The following is a 17,777-nucleotide window of genomic DNA, read 5'->3' as shown; positions in this document are numbered from 1 at the left end:
AAGAGCTGAGACGCCACAGAGAACCAGCTTCTACAAGCCGTTTACCGTGCGTTCTGCCATCCTGGTGCAGCAGCTTGTCTTTTATTAGCAGGGAAGGGAGTGAATGGAATGTGGGAGAGGGATCTTGACAGCAGGAAGGGCTATCCTGAAACAAGGAAGGGGGAACACAGAAACTAAATTCTACATGCAGACAGTTTTACAACTAAGGAGTATCTCAGGAAGATCTCCTAAAGAAGATTTAGGGTGTATTCAGACCAACCCAGAATTAGAGTCCTGAATCAGACTCTAATCCATTTGTCTAGGAATTCCGAGTTTTTGGGGAGGTCTGAATGCATATTTGAATTCCAAAATGTACTGAAAAAACGGACTCTGATCCGCCTGAAAACCTAGGTCTCGGTCCGTTTGAAATGGACTCTAAAACGGTAGAAAATCTTTCTGAATGCAACCTGACTATAGACCTTTCCAAAAGCAGGAAATGGACTACTGCGCAGGGCATTCTGGGTAAATACAACCAAAATAAATGCGCGTTTCCACCATTAGCGAAAAAAAAGGCCTGTGGTCAGACGTGGAGTGAAGAGGAGGTAAAGGCCACAGATAAAATAGAAATCCTAAAACTACTAAAACTCCTCGCAGCTCCATTTTTGTTTACAGAAAAGTACTTGCACTCTTCAGAGGTTTTTGTGTCCGATTCCTTCAGTAGTTCTTGGTGCATTTAGTTTTAGCCGTTTTACTCAGTGCAGTTTGAATGCGAACTACAATTCTGAAAACGTACCAAATGTTGCAATTTTAGTCCCCAATCGAACCGAGTCTACCGGACTGAATACACCCTAAGACACCACCTGCAACAACATGCTCGAGGTTAAGGAAAAGATTAGTTATGTCTTACACCCAGTTTACCAAGTTCCTTTTCTCCAATTCATCAAGTTCCTTTTCATTTACACCTTTAAATGAAAAACAGCCTAGTAATATAAACTACTACTGTAAGAGTGATGACAAAATATAATAATTCTAACAATAAGCATCAGTGCTACAAAACCTTTGTGTCTTAATAGCAACAATAGTGGGTCACAGTGCAACTACACAATATCTGATTATTGTGCTTTAAAAGACTGATTTATGCATAATATAGCATGTTAATGTAGACTGTGGTGAACAGGGGAATTTAAATTAGAATTATTAGTGAGAAGTAAGGATTTTCTTTTATTTCAATAATTTTTTTTAAATTTTAACCACAAGAGGAAGTAAATATATTTGTGACTCATGTTAATTAAAAAATTAACAGACCAACTTGCAATGTCAAGCCTTGTCCCTAAATGGGTAAAAACTATTAAACTTATTTTCCTCATCTACACTGCAGAGATTCTACAACTACTCTCTAATTAATTGAGTTAATTATCATCTATAGAAAATTCTCAATCAGTTGATTAGTCGATGTGGTAAAAAGGAAAATAAAACAAGACAGTGACATCAAGACTAAGGTTACACACCGAGTCCTGATGGAACATTGTACATTCCACAAAACTGATCCCGATACACGTGTACTATTTATAACGGAAGTGCATCAGAAGTGACATATTTCAAAAATGTGAGGGTTTGCTCTTCCAAACCATTTTCTGATTGACTTGCATTTTCAATACAATCTCAATGGCAGCAGACATTTTTAAAAGACATGTTTTTCTAAAGTTGCTTGTCTGATATAAAGGCCTTATTCATTTCATCAAAATAGAATTAACTAAATCCTAAGTTCTGTTGCTACAAAGTCACAAATGATCTACTTTTCCTAGAAACAAGACAACCAAACAGACTTTATAAAACGACTGCTGGATTATTCATTTGTATCTCAGAAGCGATGGGACAACTGTGCACAGTCATGCTCCTCGACTGATACGTTTACGCAGATGAACATGCACAAACGCATGCGGAAGCAGCGGGAAGCAAACACACACTCAGGGGTTCGGTGTCCTAGTTTCCATCTGTGGAGAAGCCATTCTCTCTTGCTCACTGTTCTCTCCTTCACTCATAAACTCATCTTGCGGTTTGGGGCGAGAGGGCGTGAGGGGGTTTGTCCCGCTGTGGTCATGTGATGCATTGCTTCTGCTGTTGGAGATGTTATACGTTTGGAAAAAAAGCAGTCATTTGATTTGTGGATGCATGTGTCATTGCCCATATGCTTATATTTTTTGACAGCATACTTGTTTTTTTTGTTTATGTGAAGAAGCAGCTTATATGTTTAAGTGAATGTGTGTGTGTGTGTGCTTGCTGTCAAGCAGCTCTGTTTCACCATCATAGTGTGATCTAATTCAAGGATTACCATGAGATTGAGTGAGTCTCTTAAACAAAGGAACAGCTCACTACTCCAAATCTCTGCCTGTTTGTTCAGTCACATCACAAAGCTTTCAATAAGGGTAAAATATATTAGCTCTGGCTTGTGTTGTATTTCCTACTGGATCAGAAAAACTCTCCAAATATTATCACTCAGTGCTTTCTAAGCACCAAAGTTCAATCTTCAACTATAGACTCTTGAGCATTGCGGACATCCAAATCATCCTTTTCTTAGTTATTTTTATTTTTAACTATACATCATATACAGTATCTACCTGGCACTCTGTTGCTCATTTCTGTGTTTTTAGCACCTTCAGTCTTAATTCACATCCCACCTTTTAAAGGTTGTGTTTTGCTCACACTTCCTTTGTCACTGCAGTTTTAGTCACAGTAGGATTTTTTGTTGTTGTCAGAATTCAGGACTTGACTGTAGCATCACATCCACAAGGTGACAGTACTTTAGTTTTCCCCCAATTTAGATCTCCTCATTCCAGTTTGGAAATAAAAGTGAAAAACTCACTTACATTCCAACATAGAAAAATCTTATGATGCAATATTTCTGTTTAGTCAGCAATTTTGATGGCCAGTTTGGATTGTATCTGCTTGGGAGAAATCTTCACCTTCACAAATTCAATTTTAATTTTGTTTAGTTCTCATTTGAAAAATATAAATTTCCAACATTTAAGCAGAAACAAAAACATTTAAGTTAGATTTCCAGGCAGATCTGCGATAGATTTTTTTCTTTACTCAGAAATTGTAAATAAAGCAAAAAAGTTCTGCTAAAAATCTGGAATAATAACTTTTATTTAACTAGATAATAAACCTCATTATGATCTAACATCTCTTTTTCAAGCGGGACCTGGCAAGATAGTAGTATCGTTTACAAGTATCAGCATTTACATTCAATCAGAGAAATAGATTTGTTTAGTTTTACAAAAATAATAAAAACATGACTATCACAATCAGTGATGGTGATAGTCATCACCATCACTGATTGTGATAGTGATGACTATCGCTATCACTATCACAGAGTTAACAAAACTCTCTTCTTCAGTTTCTTTCTGCAGTGCTTTGAATTAACCATGTCATTTTCTCTTGTCAATTTAGACTTGCTGAAAGTGAAGATTAACATGTTTCTGTGCGAGATTTATGGTTTTTGTAGCCCAAAATGTGTTGATGAGTAACTTTTGCTCCTTTAAACCACCAAAGCGGACATAAAGAATCTCCAGTTGATTCCTGAAGAATGCCTTCAGTATCCTGCATCCGTAGACTCGCACCTCTCTGTCGGCCTGGCTGCCGTCCACCTTGTTGGTCCGGCTGCAGAAAAATCACAGATTGGTGGATGCTTTCACCAAAGCTATAACGTCCCACATAAGGTGGTGTTTTGCTTTCTTTGTTGAGTGTCTCTATGTGTGTGTGTATGCACATGTTTTCGCTCACTCCCCGGTGGTGCTGGGGTGTTTGGCAGGATAAATATAGCTGCGTTGGTGTAAAGCTGTTTTCTCCTCGGCTTTTGTAGCTTTAATCAAAAGCAATTTGGAGGAGGGAGAAATGGAAGGGGAAAGCAGGGGTGAGAAAGGGAGAAAAAGAGAAAGGAGGGATGGAAAGAGGAAGAGATGAGTATTTTTATTTTAGCTCTCTTTAAAGAGTCATCGGGGAGTGTTCAGGAGTAATGAGAACCCTGGTGGCTGCAGGAGTGGAACTGATTCTCCCATCCTCAGGCTCAACTTCTCAGTATCTTTATTTCGCACCCAACCTCACATCATCAGTCCATCTATACTTCCTCACTGACTCAGAAAGCTGCACAGATCTCTGAGCCTCAATTTTCCATTTTTTTCAATACGTCCAGGTCCACTCAGCAGAACAATCAGATGGTGATGCACAGGAAGCCGGCCTTGCAAAACTTGAAGAGGATAAAAATGTCCCATGATAAAGTCATGCTTTTTGCACACACAAAACATCATCTGCAAGCTTTACTTTCCAAAACTGTAAAGCTTGGGAAGGAACGACAAAACATTTGGTGGTCACGCGACCCAGGTGCCTTTCACTCATTGAGTTGAACATGACTCCAATGTCTATCAAAATATTGTGGAGCTGAGCCATCTGAAGGCTGGTCCAAACTGAGTCACTAATGATCCCAAAAATACAAGGACAATTGCTATAGAAGGGCTGAAGAAGAAATAATAATAATTTTTGCAATGATCAAGTCAAATTCCAGACCTCAATCTGAGTAAACTGGTGAGATGGGACCTTCAGAGAGTTTTGCAGAAACAAATCAATGAACTGAAGCAACATCTGAAATAGTGCTGGACAAGAAGTCAATAACAACATATATTGTGATAAACGCATCAATAGATAACACGTCCAATAAAATATTAAATAATTTCACTGAACTCCAATCCAGAACTGAACAGCATTCTGGGGGATGTAGGCAGAGGAGCTACTGAAGCATCCACAAGCAGCTAAGAAAGGTTGGTGTCATCAACTCACTCACTCACGCTTTGGTTACCTAGTAACAACCTGTTGAGTAACATGCGCAGCAGCAGTTTCATGTTTTGCCACCGTGCCTCATAATGACTTAAAACTAAAGAGAATGGTGTGGAGTGAAAGGAGTTTGAGAGGAAATTGTGATTAAAACAGGAACGGTCAAATCGCCGGTTTGGTAGGATTTCAGGTATTTAAAACAAAAACGAATCAATAATTTTTTATCGACTGATATGAAACCAATATGGGGATATGTTTTTCAGCCATTTCTCAACTAATCTTAAACTTCTCCACAACGATGTGAGAGTCACATAAACTCAAACCTCTGCAGGATGTTGGATTGTGGGGTGGATTTGATTTTCCACACACAGCTTTTCCATTTTTATCTTCATCTGTGTTTAATAAACAATAACAGGTCAATACAGAAACCTTGACGTTGTTCTTACTTTTTACCATGACTGTAACAGGAGTGCTTGTGTTTCTACAGTAGCTGTTTCTGTCATAGATTGTGGACACACAGCAAACATTTCATCTTTTCATCTTCAAATTAGCCATTAAAGTACCATAAGTGCTTCAAAAAATAAATACGAATTTGGACACTCCTCTGTGCTCTGCAGCCAGTGTACAGTTGGTGTGCATATGTGCAATGACAGAATTAGAAAGAGAAATGGAGATATTATTTTGACAGTAATCCTGTTGTCCTTTAATTTAACAGTTGGCTCCATGTTCCTTATTTTGTGGCCAAAGGCAGCCCACAGTGGGAGAGGCAAGCTGCTCTCTGGTACGCTTTCCATCATTTCAATCTTAAAAAGCTTCCATAAAAGCATTTCTTTCCCTAGGATGACTCACTGGCATCACTGCAGATCTTTAGGAAGTGCACCGTCCCATTTCCTGTTTCACAGCAATTGAGGCTTGGCCTCAGATGAGTGTGTAGAAAACTAAATGGCTGTTTTCGCTTGCTGCAGTACAACATAGTTTCAGAAGCACCTTCTTATCTAAAGTTCTCTGTAAGGCCTTGTGCCTTATGTTGCTTTATATGATCTGATTGTCAAATGGTTGACTTCTGTGTTTTGTAGGTGATATGGGTGTGCAATAACTGCAGAAAGCAGCAGGAGATCCTCACCAAGCCAGGCGACTGGTTCACTGGTCCCCCAGGGAAGCCCTCCGGTCTTGGTTCTGCTGTCAGCGAGCCGTCTGTGTGCCAAGTGTCTCTGGATAAACTGAGATCTCGCTCCCAGGCACCCACAGGCTCAACAGGGACAATTCAAGACCGAGCGAGTACGCTGGGGACCGCGCCGGGGACAGACGCTCGGTCACTTAGTGAGCCACCTCGGGACAGGTAAGATAAAGGACCAAACCTGAGAGAGGCTTTCCAATAAAAGTGTCAGAGAGGATTGCATGTTAGGTTTTATGTGTTTGAGTTATGGCTTTTCTCTCAAATTGAACAATAGGTGAAGTGGATGCACAGATAATATCAATCAAATCTTGTCTGTTGTATTATCTGAAACTGGATTTGGTAAATATCTGGAATAGATTCTGTAGGGAAAGTCAAACAAGATGGGTTTAATTCATCCTCTCTCCCACACATTCTTATGGCTTCCAGTAGATAAAACTTGTCAGGAAGTTTCTCAAATGCGCTTTGCAATCTCCAAACCTCTTTCCTGAGGTTAAGGAAAATGACGCTGGTTGCCAGTGACAAATGACCTAAATTTCTGCTATTTATGTGAAATAACTTAGTGATAAAGTAAAAAAGAAAATTATAATCATTTTGGTCCTATTTAATAAATGGCCAGTAAATGATGATCTAATCTCAATTTACATAGGTCCATCTGTTCTGCTAGGGCTGGACTATATGGCTGAAAAACGTATTAAAATGTAAGTGTTTCATATCAGTTGATATTGATAATTATTGATTAGTGTTTTGTTTTGAATATAGGAAATACAGCTATACCGGTGGAACAATCTTTAGTGTTTTATCCACAGTTTTCACTCCATTCTGTTATTTTTAAATAGCTAAGCGGTATGGCGGCTAAACCTGAAACTACTGCTGCGGTAGTTACTCAACAGGTTGTTGCTAGGTAACCAAAGAGTGAGTGAGTTGCTAGGTAACTATAGCATGCGTGAGTTAGTTGATTTCACCAACCTGGCTAGGCTGGCCATGAGAGTTTAAGCAGCTAAAGCCTCTCCTCTGCCTACATCTCCCAGGATGCTGTGTGGTTCTGGATTGGATTTCAGTCAATATTTTAGATTGAAAGTCAGCATTTTACTTTTTTGTCTGAAATAGACATGTTTTAATATTACAACATTGTGTCTTAGAGGGTTAAATAGTTATCCTAGTAATGATGTTTAGTTTCTTTGGTTAATACAAAATGTCACTTGCTCCTCAGGAGAAATGGACGCGGAGGCAGTGGGACGGGTCGGGGGGAGCGGCGGTCAGGCCATCCGAGGCTGCAGACCCAGGTCTCCATAGACCGGGACCTTCGAGGGGAGCGCAAGGAAGGCTGGCAGCTGTCAAAGGGGCGGTCTCTGGAGCACGACCCTGTGGGAGGAGGCGCCAGCGTTAGAAGGACAGGGGAGGGCGGTTATCAGCAGGTGGGCAACAGCGGGGGTCCCCTTCGACAAGCGGAGCCTTTCCCTTCAGGAGGCAGGGGTCAGGCTGTGCCGGGTCGAGGCACGGGGAGCGCGACAGGCGAGGTCGGGGACACTACTCGACCTGGACAGAGGACGGTGGGCGGGGCACCGGCCGTTTCACAGAAAGCCCCTCCTCCTGAACTCAGAGTACCTTCAGTTTCGGGACCTGAAACAGGTCTCAGCCCGGGTGCCGGGGTGAAACGGACCAAGCGAGACAAGGCTGAAAGCATGCTGCGCAATGATTCGCTAAGCTCCGACCAGTCCGAATCTTTGCGGCCGCCTCCGCCACGGCCCTACAAGTCCAAACGAGGGCTGGGGGCCGGGGGGAAGAGACAAACTTCTGTCAGCAGTTCGGAGGAGGAAGGTGGAACTACACCAGAGTACAGCAGCTGTGACGACGCTGAGATCGAAAGCATAAGCGAGAGAGGTGAGATGTTAAAATTTCTAAAGTCTCTGTTTAGTCACATGAAATATCTGTCATAACCCATCCTACAAAATACTCTATCTAAAACATAAAGATGGTTCATCATAATATTCTGTTTTTGTTGTTTGATGAATTGATAATAATATGGATGAATTTGTTTAAAAAAAATTAAGCAAAAATCCAAAGCCTTCTCATTTTGCCTTTTCAGCAGTTTTACTTTACTCCATTCCTCCCCCTTTCATTTTTTGTGAACTGTGTCTACCTTATTAATTGCTGTAACTTGTTCCCTTGAAGAGAGCTTTCACCAATATTCTAACAGTTTGCAACCTGAACAGTCAAGGGAAAATTGTAAACGTGTCTCGTTTTCCTTGTTTGCAGATGGTTTGTTGGATGCATGATTGGTTATAATCCGTCTTATAGATACAAACCTGCAGAGTCATCTGTTTAAAATGTTTAGGTGATTGTAGACTTGATATTCCATCCATTAGTGACACAGATATTTGAATTGAGAACATAAAAGGATGGTAATGTATTTTTGTAAACTAATAGACACATTTCTTTCTGAATTTAAGTTTAGAACATTTAATGAGAATGTGCAGCTTCTGATAAAACCAAAAATCAAAGATTTCTGACCTTGGTGGTGGTGATTTCCATCACCCATTTGTTCGCCCATCCGTTATCTTCCACTTAATCCGGGTTCGAGTCGTGAAGATGTCCTGCTAATTAAATTGACAGCAGAGACCTGATCCTGTGGCCACCATAATGGATCCCCTCGACACCTTGACTCCGTCTGATTTACTTCTTATGATTCTTATTTTATTTTAGTAATGCCTTTCTGCTCACTTTTCCCTCTTCTGTGATTATGAAAAACATACGTGTAAAATACACAAGTCACAGCTGATTCATGAATGCTACAACGTGTTTCTTGACAACAATATGTTTACAAACTTTTCACAACACTGCAACAATTTTCTTTATCAACAACTGAGGCATTTGAATGAGTTTAAGTAGGTCTCTAAAAGTTGGGCTTTATCTGACTGAATTGACAGTTTCTTATGTTTTTCATACTTTTATTCTTAAGGTTTGTTGATTTTGATTTATTCTTTCTATTGGATGTTCGGTTGAGACTTTGATGATGCCACACACTCAAGTTAATTTGGCTTACTTCAAAAGTGCAATTTGCACACTAAAACAATGGCATTTTTGTCAACTTTCACCCAGCGTTTTCCCCATTATGTTTTTTTTCTCTCAACTCAACAGAATGCAAAGTGTGTGCACCTAACCTCTAACTCACTCCTGTCATATTTAAACTCTAACTAAACTAAAATATATATTTAAAAACTTGGAATTAACGACTTTTTAAACCTATAATATCTCTTGGGTTTACATGTTATAGATGCACTGGATATTTCTTGTTTGAGAGATAAATCATATGTATGTTTGCCGTACAAAACGTGGTGCTGTAGATTCACCCTGTGCCATTGATGAGGCAGAAATCACCACGGCAACCAGCGACTCAACATTTTCTGAGTTCTTCTAACGTTGGCACTCAGCAGCTTCTTCATTCATTTATTAATTCAGTATGGTTGCCACCAACCAATCAGAACATATTAATTCAGAATAAGGTGACAGGCTCTGCAAAATGTTATATTTCCCGTCGAAAACCAGCATGTTGTGAATATAGGCTTTTTGTCAAATTTACACTCTGTGTGATATTATTATAGAAAGTGCATGTTAGCACATGAATCATTTCCTGATTATTTGTCATGTTAAATTGTTCTCATCCTAGCCCAGTGGAGGCGCGGTCTAACATTATGAGCAGTTTGGCCATCGGGTGGCTGTTTGGCCTCCATAAATCCCAGGGTTGACCCCATGTGGCCCCATGTCGTTCCACATAACCAGCTGTACATCTGGCTGCTTTAAAACACACTATCTAACCTTGCTCGGTTCAGCAGGGTCATGTCACTGTCCTACCAACTGCTAAAAGCCACTGGGGCTGCTTGCTATGTGTTTCTATGAAAAACAGCTTAAATCATAGACAAAGAAGAAGCTGAATTTAGTTTACACGCACTAAACCGTAGAGTGTATTTATTAAGACAAGATGTGTCTCTTTTTTAATATTTAAAAATTACATCATCAGACAGACCAAAATATAAAGTTATGTGGAAATTTTTTATTTTAGTGACCAAAATAACGTTATTACAAACTAACAAAATTAGGCAAAAGAAATTGGAATTAATTTCTATTTAAAATTTTAAATATATGAAACTTTAGCAAAAAAAATAATAGGTCATTGTCTGGTGGAATTTTGGTTAAATCGAGCATTCAGTGAAGTTACTCACAGCGAGTGAAGTATGTTACTACTAAATACTAAATAAAATTACTCAAGTAAAAGTAAAAATACTCCTAGAAATATTAATAAATAGAAAATGTTACTCAAGTTTATCCTACTCCTAGTTATTACCCAACTCTGGTGGGCATAAAGTTAATATGTGAATAAAACTACAAATCCCACAATGCACTGGAGCATTTAATGCTCACTGTTGAAGGGTTTGCAGGGGAAGCATGACAGGCAAGTGTGATTTTGTTAACCTGAAAAATAAACAAGTTAAATTTTGATAAAACGTTTCTCAAATGTTGGGAATTATGTCAGATCAACTGTTCCATTTGTGACAAGTTATGGATTGAGAGGTTTTAGGTTTTTAATGTTTTATATTTGTAGTTGTGCTGTTAAAAGTTAAAAGACAGACCTAACAGGGTAAATACAAATTTTGAGAGGACAACTGCCTATTTTCACATAGGTCTAGGTTGGTATGGATAGCTCTTTTCCCTTAACAAATTGTCATTTGAAAACTTCTTTGTGTATTTATTTGAGGTATAAATGGATATTTAAGGTATCCATGTCTAATATTAACACGAGTTTGAACTGAAACTTTAATACAGTTTTATGCTAAATTCACTTGCATCATCAGGAGACATCCATTAACCGTGGCTCTCCAAATTCCGGTCAGGCCAGGTTTTAAATACGCCCCTGTAGCTGTGAGTAGCTGTTGCCTTTTTTTTGTTTTTTAATCTTCAGCCTGAGATCAGATCAGCTTTGAGATGTGGATGCTGGCAGCAGAGAAGCACCCAGGCAAGTAAATCTTCGTAAGATCACTGCAGGAAAACACTCAGACTCATGCTTTCATATGCAGACGCTCGCAGCACAGTATGTCTGTTTTGTTTTTTTATTTCTGGAAAACGTACATGCGTGTTTCTGCATATGTGCACACACAGATGCATCCTTCACATCCTCCAAAACAACAGGAAGGGAGCGATAAAACACTCAACATACATGACCTCTGACGTAATCTTTTCTGTAACTTTTACTCTTGTATTATTTTGCTAAAAATATTACACCAGCTATGCACTTTTTTTTTTTTTTGTCTTTGAATATTTTTCTTTTCTGTGTGAGATTGATTGGGAGATGTTACCAGTACAGTGATTATAACTGCTTAAAAGTAACAATAACCCCAGTGTTATTGCTCTGACCATTAAAGATTGCTTTTCTCTTTACTTAAAAGATGTTTGTAATCATCTTAACTCCAAACTTAGGCAAAGAAGGCTTTTATTTTGGGAAGATAATCCTGTATTCTTCTTGTCTTGCTTTCTTGATTCTGCTTAAAATAGCAGAAAATATTTTCTATGCCCAATTCTCCTTTTTCTGCACTTACTCTTCAAAAACAAGTTCAGTTTATAAACTTGTCTGTCTTAGTAAATTGTCATAAACGTCAAACTAATCTCTTTTCCTGAGCTGAAAAATAGTAGTAATGGAAAAAAGCAGTCATCTTTTAACAGGAAGAAACCTCCAGCAGTATCATAATCTACTATGTTTGGAATACTATTACATTGTTATATCTGTAATAATCTTCATGCTTTTATTTTTACTTACAACAACATTTGCTTTTCTGTCTTGAATGAAAATCTTTTAGATTTTAATTTTACATTTTTATGAAAATAAACTGAAGCCATGGCATCTTTAGTCAAAGTTATCATACTATATAAGTGTTAGACTAATGTCTACTTGACTTCAATGTTTACAAGTCTTTCCCATTTTGAAGAATGGTTATGTGGCCCAGGGAAAAGGGGAAACTGCAAAAATGTTTGCTCCATTTATCTTATAGAAATTGTAAGGACTGCCAATAACTGTGGCACCAGTGGTTACTATTAAAATAGTTTTTCTCTAACATTAACTTTTTCCCAATAAATGCTCTTTATTTGAATATTTTACTTTTTTTGTTTGAGATTAAGCTTTAATCAAGCTGGGATGAAAGGTGAATGTATTTGCATAAAAACACGCCTCTTCTAGCATGTGATCCATCCCCACCTGTAGGTTTATACTCAGTATAATGCCTGTGTTATAACAATAATAATCTATAGGCAAAGGCATTATCGTTAAGGTTTCAGAACATTACTGATGGTGGTTGCAGTTTGTTAAGTTCACAGCTTCCCTGCTACTGACAACGCTTGTTTTACTCCTTTTGTAACATTGTTCCTGAAGTTCTGCACACATTGCGGTCACCGAACTGCTCCAGTGCTCCGGTTTACATTTATTTGTCTGCATAAAACATTGTCAACCTTTTCCAAACCATAATTTGATGAAGAAAACTTCACGTCATGCAGTTCTCCTGCTGTCTGACTGTAAATCATTTAGTCAGTATAGTTACCAATTTTATGTTTGAATAATCGGAGTAACAGCTTTAGACTTTCTCTGGTTCATTGACTAGAGAATAAACCAGAGAATTATCTGGTCTTGTTTTTCTATTCATAGTGACTCAAAATGTCTTACTGTTTTTATGCATTCTAATCTCATCTCAGACGTAAATATTAAATAAACTTGTCCTTCTCTGTCAGCAGATTCCATGGGTAGGAGCTGCTAGCTTGAGCTAACTCCTATGTCTTCAGTGTGTGAAATCGTGTTTTTTTGTTGTTGCAGGAGACTGGGAGTGCAATCCACATGACCCCACAGGGTGGCATGTAAGTCACTTTTAGTTTTTCTTTTATGATAGTTTTTACGTCAACACAATGCTGTTCAGGATTTAAATTTGGGAGCGTTAACTCATCAGGTTATCAGAGGTGCAGGTTAAGTTTGGACTTTTAATGGTTTATTTGAACTGTTCTGTTTTCAGGATGTAATGAAGATACAACAACTTCAATCATTTTTAAAAAATATTAACTGGGGACACAATCCCCTATCCACACAGGGTAACAAAGTGTTGACACATCTGGATAATTTATAATTAGGCACAACTGTTTGAACAAATTCATCTGCAGCTGCAGCTTTTGGATAAGGCTCCAAAAGACTTTTCCAACCTATGTGAATCTTCAGGTCTTATTAGATCTTCTCTGAGTTCCTTAAACTTTTTTTGATTGAGTTTTGGCCAGTCCAATAATCTTTTTTTTTTTTTTTTTTTTTTTGCAAAGCGAGATCTGCAATAATGATAACATCTAAGAAGTCAATGACCTTTGGTTTTGAGGCATGTCAAGAAAATTCATGTTGCATACTCTTTTACAAAAAGAGTTGGAGTGATATCAACTGAAATCTCGTTTGCTGAACCAGGGAAATTACTAAAATATGCAGGGCTGTGTGCCTTTAAAACACTGAATTAAACTAAAGCTAGCTTGCTGTAGCACATCCTAAAAGCTTTATTTCCATCTCTGTTATAGTCTAGCTTTTTTAAAATGATCTTGCAGGTTCCGCTAGATTTATGTTGCCAGATGTTTATTATTATCAAAGACTGCCGTCTAAGGTGTGCCGTCTCCATCCTGCAGCATCCTGTAACCTGGCAGCCGTCCAAAGAGGGAGACCATCTAATTGGACGAATCACCCTCAGCAAGAGAAGTGCTACCATGCCTAAGGAGGCTGGGGCTTTGCTCGGGCTAAAGGTCAGAGGCTGTCTGCGCAACATGCGGTTGGGAGTTCGGCCTTGAATAACAGCTCCTCGGTGTGTTTTAACCTCTCCAGGTGGTAGGAGGGAGGGTCACTGAGTCAGGGAGATTAGGTGCCTTCATCACCAAAGTCAAGAAGGGCAGCCTGGCCGACGTTGTGGGACATCTCCGAGCAGGTAGATGCCAAACCTTCTCCGCTGTCCTGATTCAACTGTTACAATCTCATAAAAGAAGTTGTATAACCTCCCAGTTTCTTCACACACATGCACACACACAGTTGGAGCTCCTACCTGACATAAAAATAATTTGAACTATGGTTATGATGAGCAATCACGTGGGCATTGACACCTGATTTCAGGGGATGAAGTTTTGCAGTGGAACGGGAAGCTGTTGCCCGGGGCGACCATGAAGGAAGTTTATAACATCATCCTGGAGTCTCAAGCCGAACCTCAGGTGGAGCTGGTGGTGTCCAGGCCTATTGGGTGAGTCTGGAGAGAAACACAAAAACTGCTGACACTAGTTTACATTAGTCTGTGGAGTCAAGACCAAAGTTAATATTTTGAAGCCTCTATCGTATAACAGAGAGCAGTTAAAACATTTTTCATCAAGTTTTAAATGCTTTTGTTTTATTAGTCGTCTTTGGTGTTGCGAAGTAGCTATGGCTATAAACAGGCATCAAATTGTCTTGATATATGTTTCTTCTGTCTTTCCCATCAAATAAGCAATAAAAAAAAATTAAAGCCAAAAATATTTAGTTTTGTTGCTACTCTAAACCGCTCTTGACATTCTGGATATCAACGCCTTGGTCAAATCTCTTTCTTTTTTCTTCTGGCAATAATTGGAGGAGCTGCTCAGTTTTTTTCCTGTTTATCCAACTCAATTTTGTGAATTCTGGAGATTCTTGGATGGTTCCAAATTTCAATTTTCGGATGTTTGAATGATTGATCACTTTGATTTTATCTTGGGGACTTGGTGCGCAGTCGTTCTTGAAGATCTGTATCAGCTGTTTTTATCTTAAATGCATACCTGTACTTTACAAAGATACATTTAATATTTGGAGTCCAGTGATTAAAAGTATGTAAAAGTGCTGCATGGATGTAAATACTTGACTGCTGTATTTATCTTCTTAAATATGTAAAATGAACACGTGAATTAAATGGACTTCATCGCTGATTACTTTGCATTTGAGGAAATAGTTGATAAATTGTAGTTTAATTGTTGAAAACTAAAAAGTTTTATTTTACATTTAGGCATAAAATCATCTTCTACCTAATCAAATGCATTTTGATTACGTAGAAGTTGACTTTCAAATCCCTAGTGGAGTACATAAGGATTTGGATTATTAGAATGTATGCTCTGAAACCAAAGAAATCTCCCACAGAAACATAAATGAAGGTTAGTTTTCATAAATGCTTATGTTGTTTAGGTTGTTTACACAACATACCACGTTTTTCCCACTGACTTAGATTTAACCTAATATACTAGCAGAAGAAAAATATTTGAAATTTTGAATCTAATACTTTCTTTCCAAACACTCACGAAGGGTTTATAGAAAATATCAGTAAGTAATTTTGTTTTTTAAGGAATCTTTAATCCTCTCACTGAAACTATTTTGGCTTTACAGGTGCCATTTTGTATCTCCTAATGAACTATTCTGAATATTATCTAGCACTTATGAAATTGCGAGCCTTTGTCGGAATATTTGTGTGCAATATTAAGTAAAGTAGATAAAATGTTCTCGGTCAAGTTCACTTCATGAGATCCAAAATGGCCACCGGGAACATTCATCATTTTAGCCATGCTTTTGCAAGATTTCAGGTTGCCTGTGCAGAAAAGTCAGATCCTGCACCTACAACATCTCTGTGACTGGTGAGCTCTGCTGGAGCATTAGGAGTCATAAAGCAAGCTTTTTTAAAAAAAAATTATTATTATATTTGAGTTATTTTATATTTTGGTTTTGGAATGAACTCAGAAACAGCTCATGGTTCATGAAACACTTATCAGTTTAATATTTGAAATTATTTTAATTGGCAGTAGTAGTTTTGTCCTGCTGTTACATAATGATTTGTCATTGATCTATGCTTTGTTTTTTATAGAGGTGTGGTTTACCATGTTGTGGGTGTTCATACACATATTGTTTCTTTATCTTATATTTTCTGTAAATATAGATATTTATGCTTAATGTGTGTACTCTGTGAGTGAGTGAAGCCGAAGTCAAGTTACTTGTTTGTGCGCAGAATCTTAGGTAATAAAGTTGATTCTGATTTCCTTAATTTTTTCAATAGAATCAGAAAAACAATAGAAACCCTGATTTTTTACTTGTTTATGTCTCATGCATTCACTGTTTTTAGGTTTTCTGGCTATAAAATATGATAAAATTCACACTAAACCTTAGATTAAAAAAAAAAAAACACCATTCCAGACTTGGGGTGCATCAAAAACAAACCCCTACTACTAATGTTAAACATGGTAGTGGAAGGCTGATGGTTTAGACACAAGACTGAAACACCTTCATATCAGAATTTCTATCATGCGTCTACCTGATTTAATATTTTAAACTCAGATGTGCAGCAACAACTTAGCCAATATCTTCAATTACTGCTAAAATGCAGTGATCCCAAGCTCATCTGCAAATCTGCAAAATAATACCTAAAAAATATGAATGGATCTTTTGTAAAGACTCAGAGGCCAAAATCAATTTGATCGAACTGCCCATTTATAGTTCTACTGAAAGTTGGATGAATTGAGATTCTTCGACATGTTTCTGTATTTTAACCAATTGCATGATAAAATCTTGTTTTCTGAGGCTCATTAAAGTCCAAATTGTTGTTTTTCATGCTTCATATGTCAAAACTTCGGAAAAAGAGGCTCTATTAATCCAACAGCCTCATATCTAACCCTTTTTAAAAAATTGAATCTAACAATCAATCAGTTGACACTGATAAGTGCTTCACGGCTTGCTGGTTTTCCTTTTGGGTGCAGTAAATACTGATGTTTCCCATGGGTAATGGAAGAGGGGACAGAAGATGCCATTGACAGAATCGAGCTGCTGGTTTTAGTCCAGTCCTGTTTCAGCTCCCGTCATGGCCTCCAGAAATATGCAGTCACAACAGGAGCATGCCTCACATCTTCCCCTCTGCTTCTTCATGATACTTTCCATCTGAGCATCGCAAAAATTCAGTTACAGTGCAGCTATTTTTTTTTTTTAAATGCCTGCATGCACTTTTTGTCAGTTTCATTTCTGACGTACTTTGAACTGTTTAGGGGAGGCAAAATGTGAGTGACAGGTGTTTTGCTTTCAACTCTTTTTCAGTGATATCCCAAGAATCCCCGACACGTCCCACCCTCCATTAGAATCCAGTAAGTATCCGCTTTAACATGCTTCTCTCTTCCTTCTAATCTTTCTATTAATTTAACTAACTTTCAACTTCTAATGTAATGTTTACCTCATTATGTCTATAAAAACTCATGAAGTAATGAGACAAAGGTTCTTTTATGAAATAATTGAGAGATATTTCACTACTTTAAAGATTTCTTGGATATGTTTTCTTCATTAACTTTTTCAAAGTAAAAGTCAGTATAGATCTGAATAATTTGTCTTGATCTGAACAAAAATAAAGACATGAAATGGTAAACACTCACCTGGTGTAAAGCTGTTCTAGTATCAGATGCAGTGTTACAAAACACATGAATTATTTCCATATTACCGCCATAAGTCACGACTGTAGACTTAGATCTCTGGAAAAAAGTTTAACTTTTTAGCACTATTTGATAAGAAGCAGGTGGGATTTCAGTCTCCTGTGTGTCATTCTTGCACTGTTTTGGTGTGGAGAGCTTCGGATATTATCTGTTTGAACTTGACACAAAGTAATATAAAAATCTGTAGAATTTGGGTGGTGATCATCTTTGATGCATATTTCCTCTGACAGCAGTGACAACTCAGGACTCAGTTGTTCTTGTGTATTTATTCATTTAACCTGTAATGTGG

At 38.0% G+C, this 17,777-nt stretch overlaps 1 protein-coding gene across 24 annotated transcripts in view; it reads left to right on the top strand.

Annotated features, from left to right (window-relative positions):
* The window catches only part of rims1a (regulating synaptic membrane exocytosis 1a), a 76,876-nt gene that overhangs the window by 34,908 nt on the left and 24,191 nt on the right, over nucleotides 1-17,777 (top strand). For 16 of the 24 annotated variants that reach the window (XM_028007121.1, XM_028007127.1, XM_028007126.1 and 13 more), the window contains 9 exons: nucleotides 5,522-5,587; nucleotides 5,883-6,145; nucleotides 7,194-7,864; nucleotides 12,837-12,877; nucleotides 13,673-13,786; nucleotides 13,866-13,965; nucleotides 14,148-14,271; nucleotides 15,333-15,350; nucleotides 17,103-17,149. In XM_028007121.1, the coding sequence (XP_027862922.1) occupies nucleotides 5,522-5,587; nucleotides 5,883-6,145; nucleotides 7,194-7,864; nucleotides 12,837-12,877; nucleotides 13,673-13,786; nucleotides 13,866-13,965; nucleotides 14,148-14,271; nucleotides 15,333-15,350; nucleotides 17,103-17,149 (1,444 nt within the window). Of the gene's footprint in view, nucleotides 1-5,521; nucleotides 5,588-5,882; nucleotides 6,146-7,193; nucleotides 7,865-12,836; nucleotides 12,878-13,672; nucleotides 13,787-13,865; nucleotides 13,966-14,147; nucleotides 14,272-15,332; nucleotides 15,351-17,102; nucleotides 17,150-17,777 lie in introns of those variants that run through there. The other 8 variants (XM_028007141.1, XM_028007123.1, XM_028007122.1 and 5 more) reach the window with 5 other exon arrangements.

The sequence above is a fragment of the Xiphophorus couchianus genome, chromosome 22 (genome assembly GCF_001444195.1).
Source record: "Xiphophorus couchianus chromosome 22, X_couchianus-1.0, whole genome shotgun sequence".
Taxonomy (NCBI): Eukaryota; Metazoa; Chordata; class Actinopteri; order Cyprinodontiformes; family Poeciliidae; genus Xiphophorus; species Xiphophorus couchianus.
Note: the sequence above shows the minus strand (reverse complement) of the source record. Positions and strands in the feature narration are given on the sequence as shown.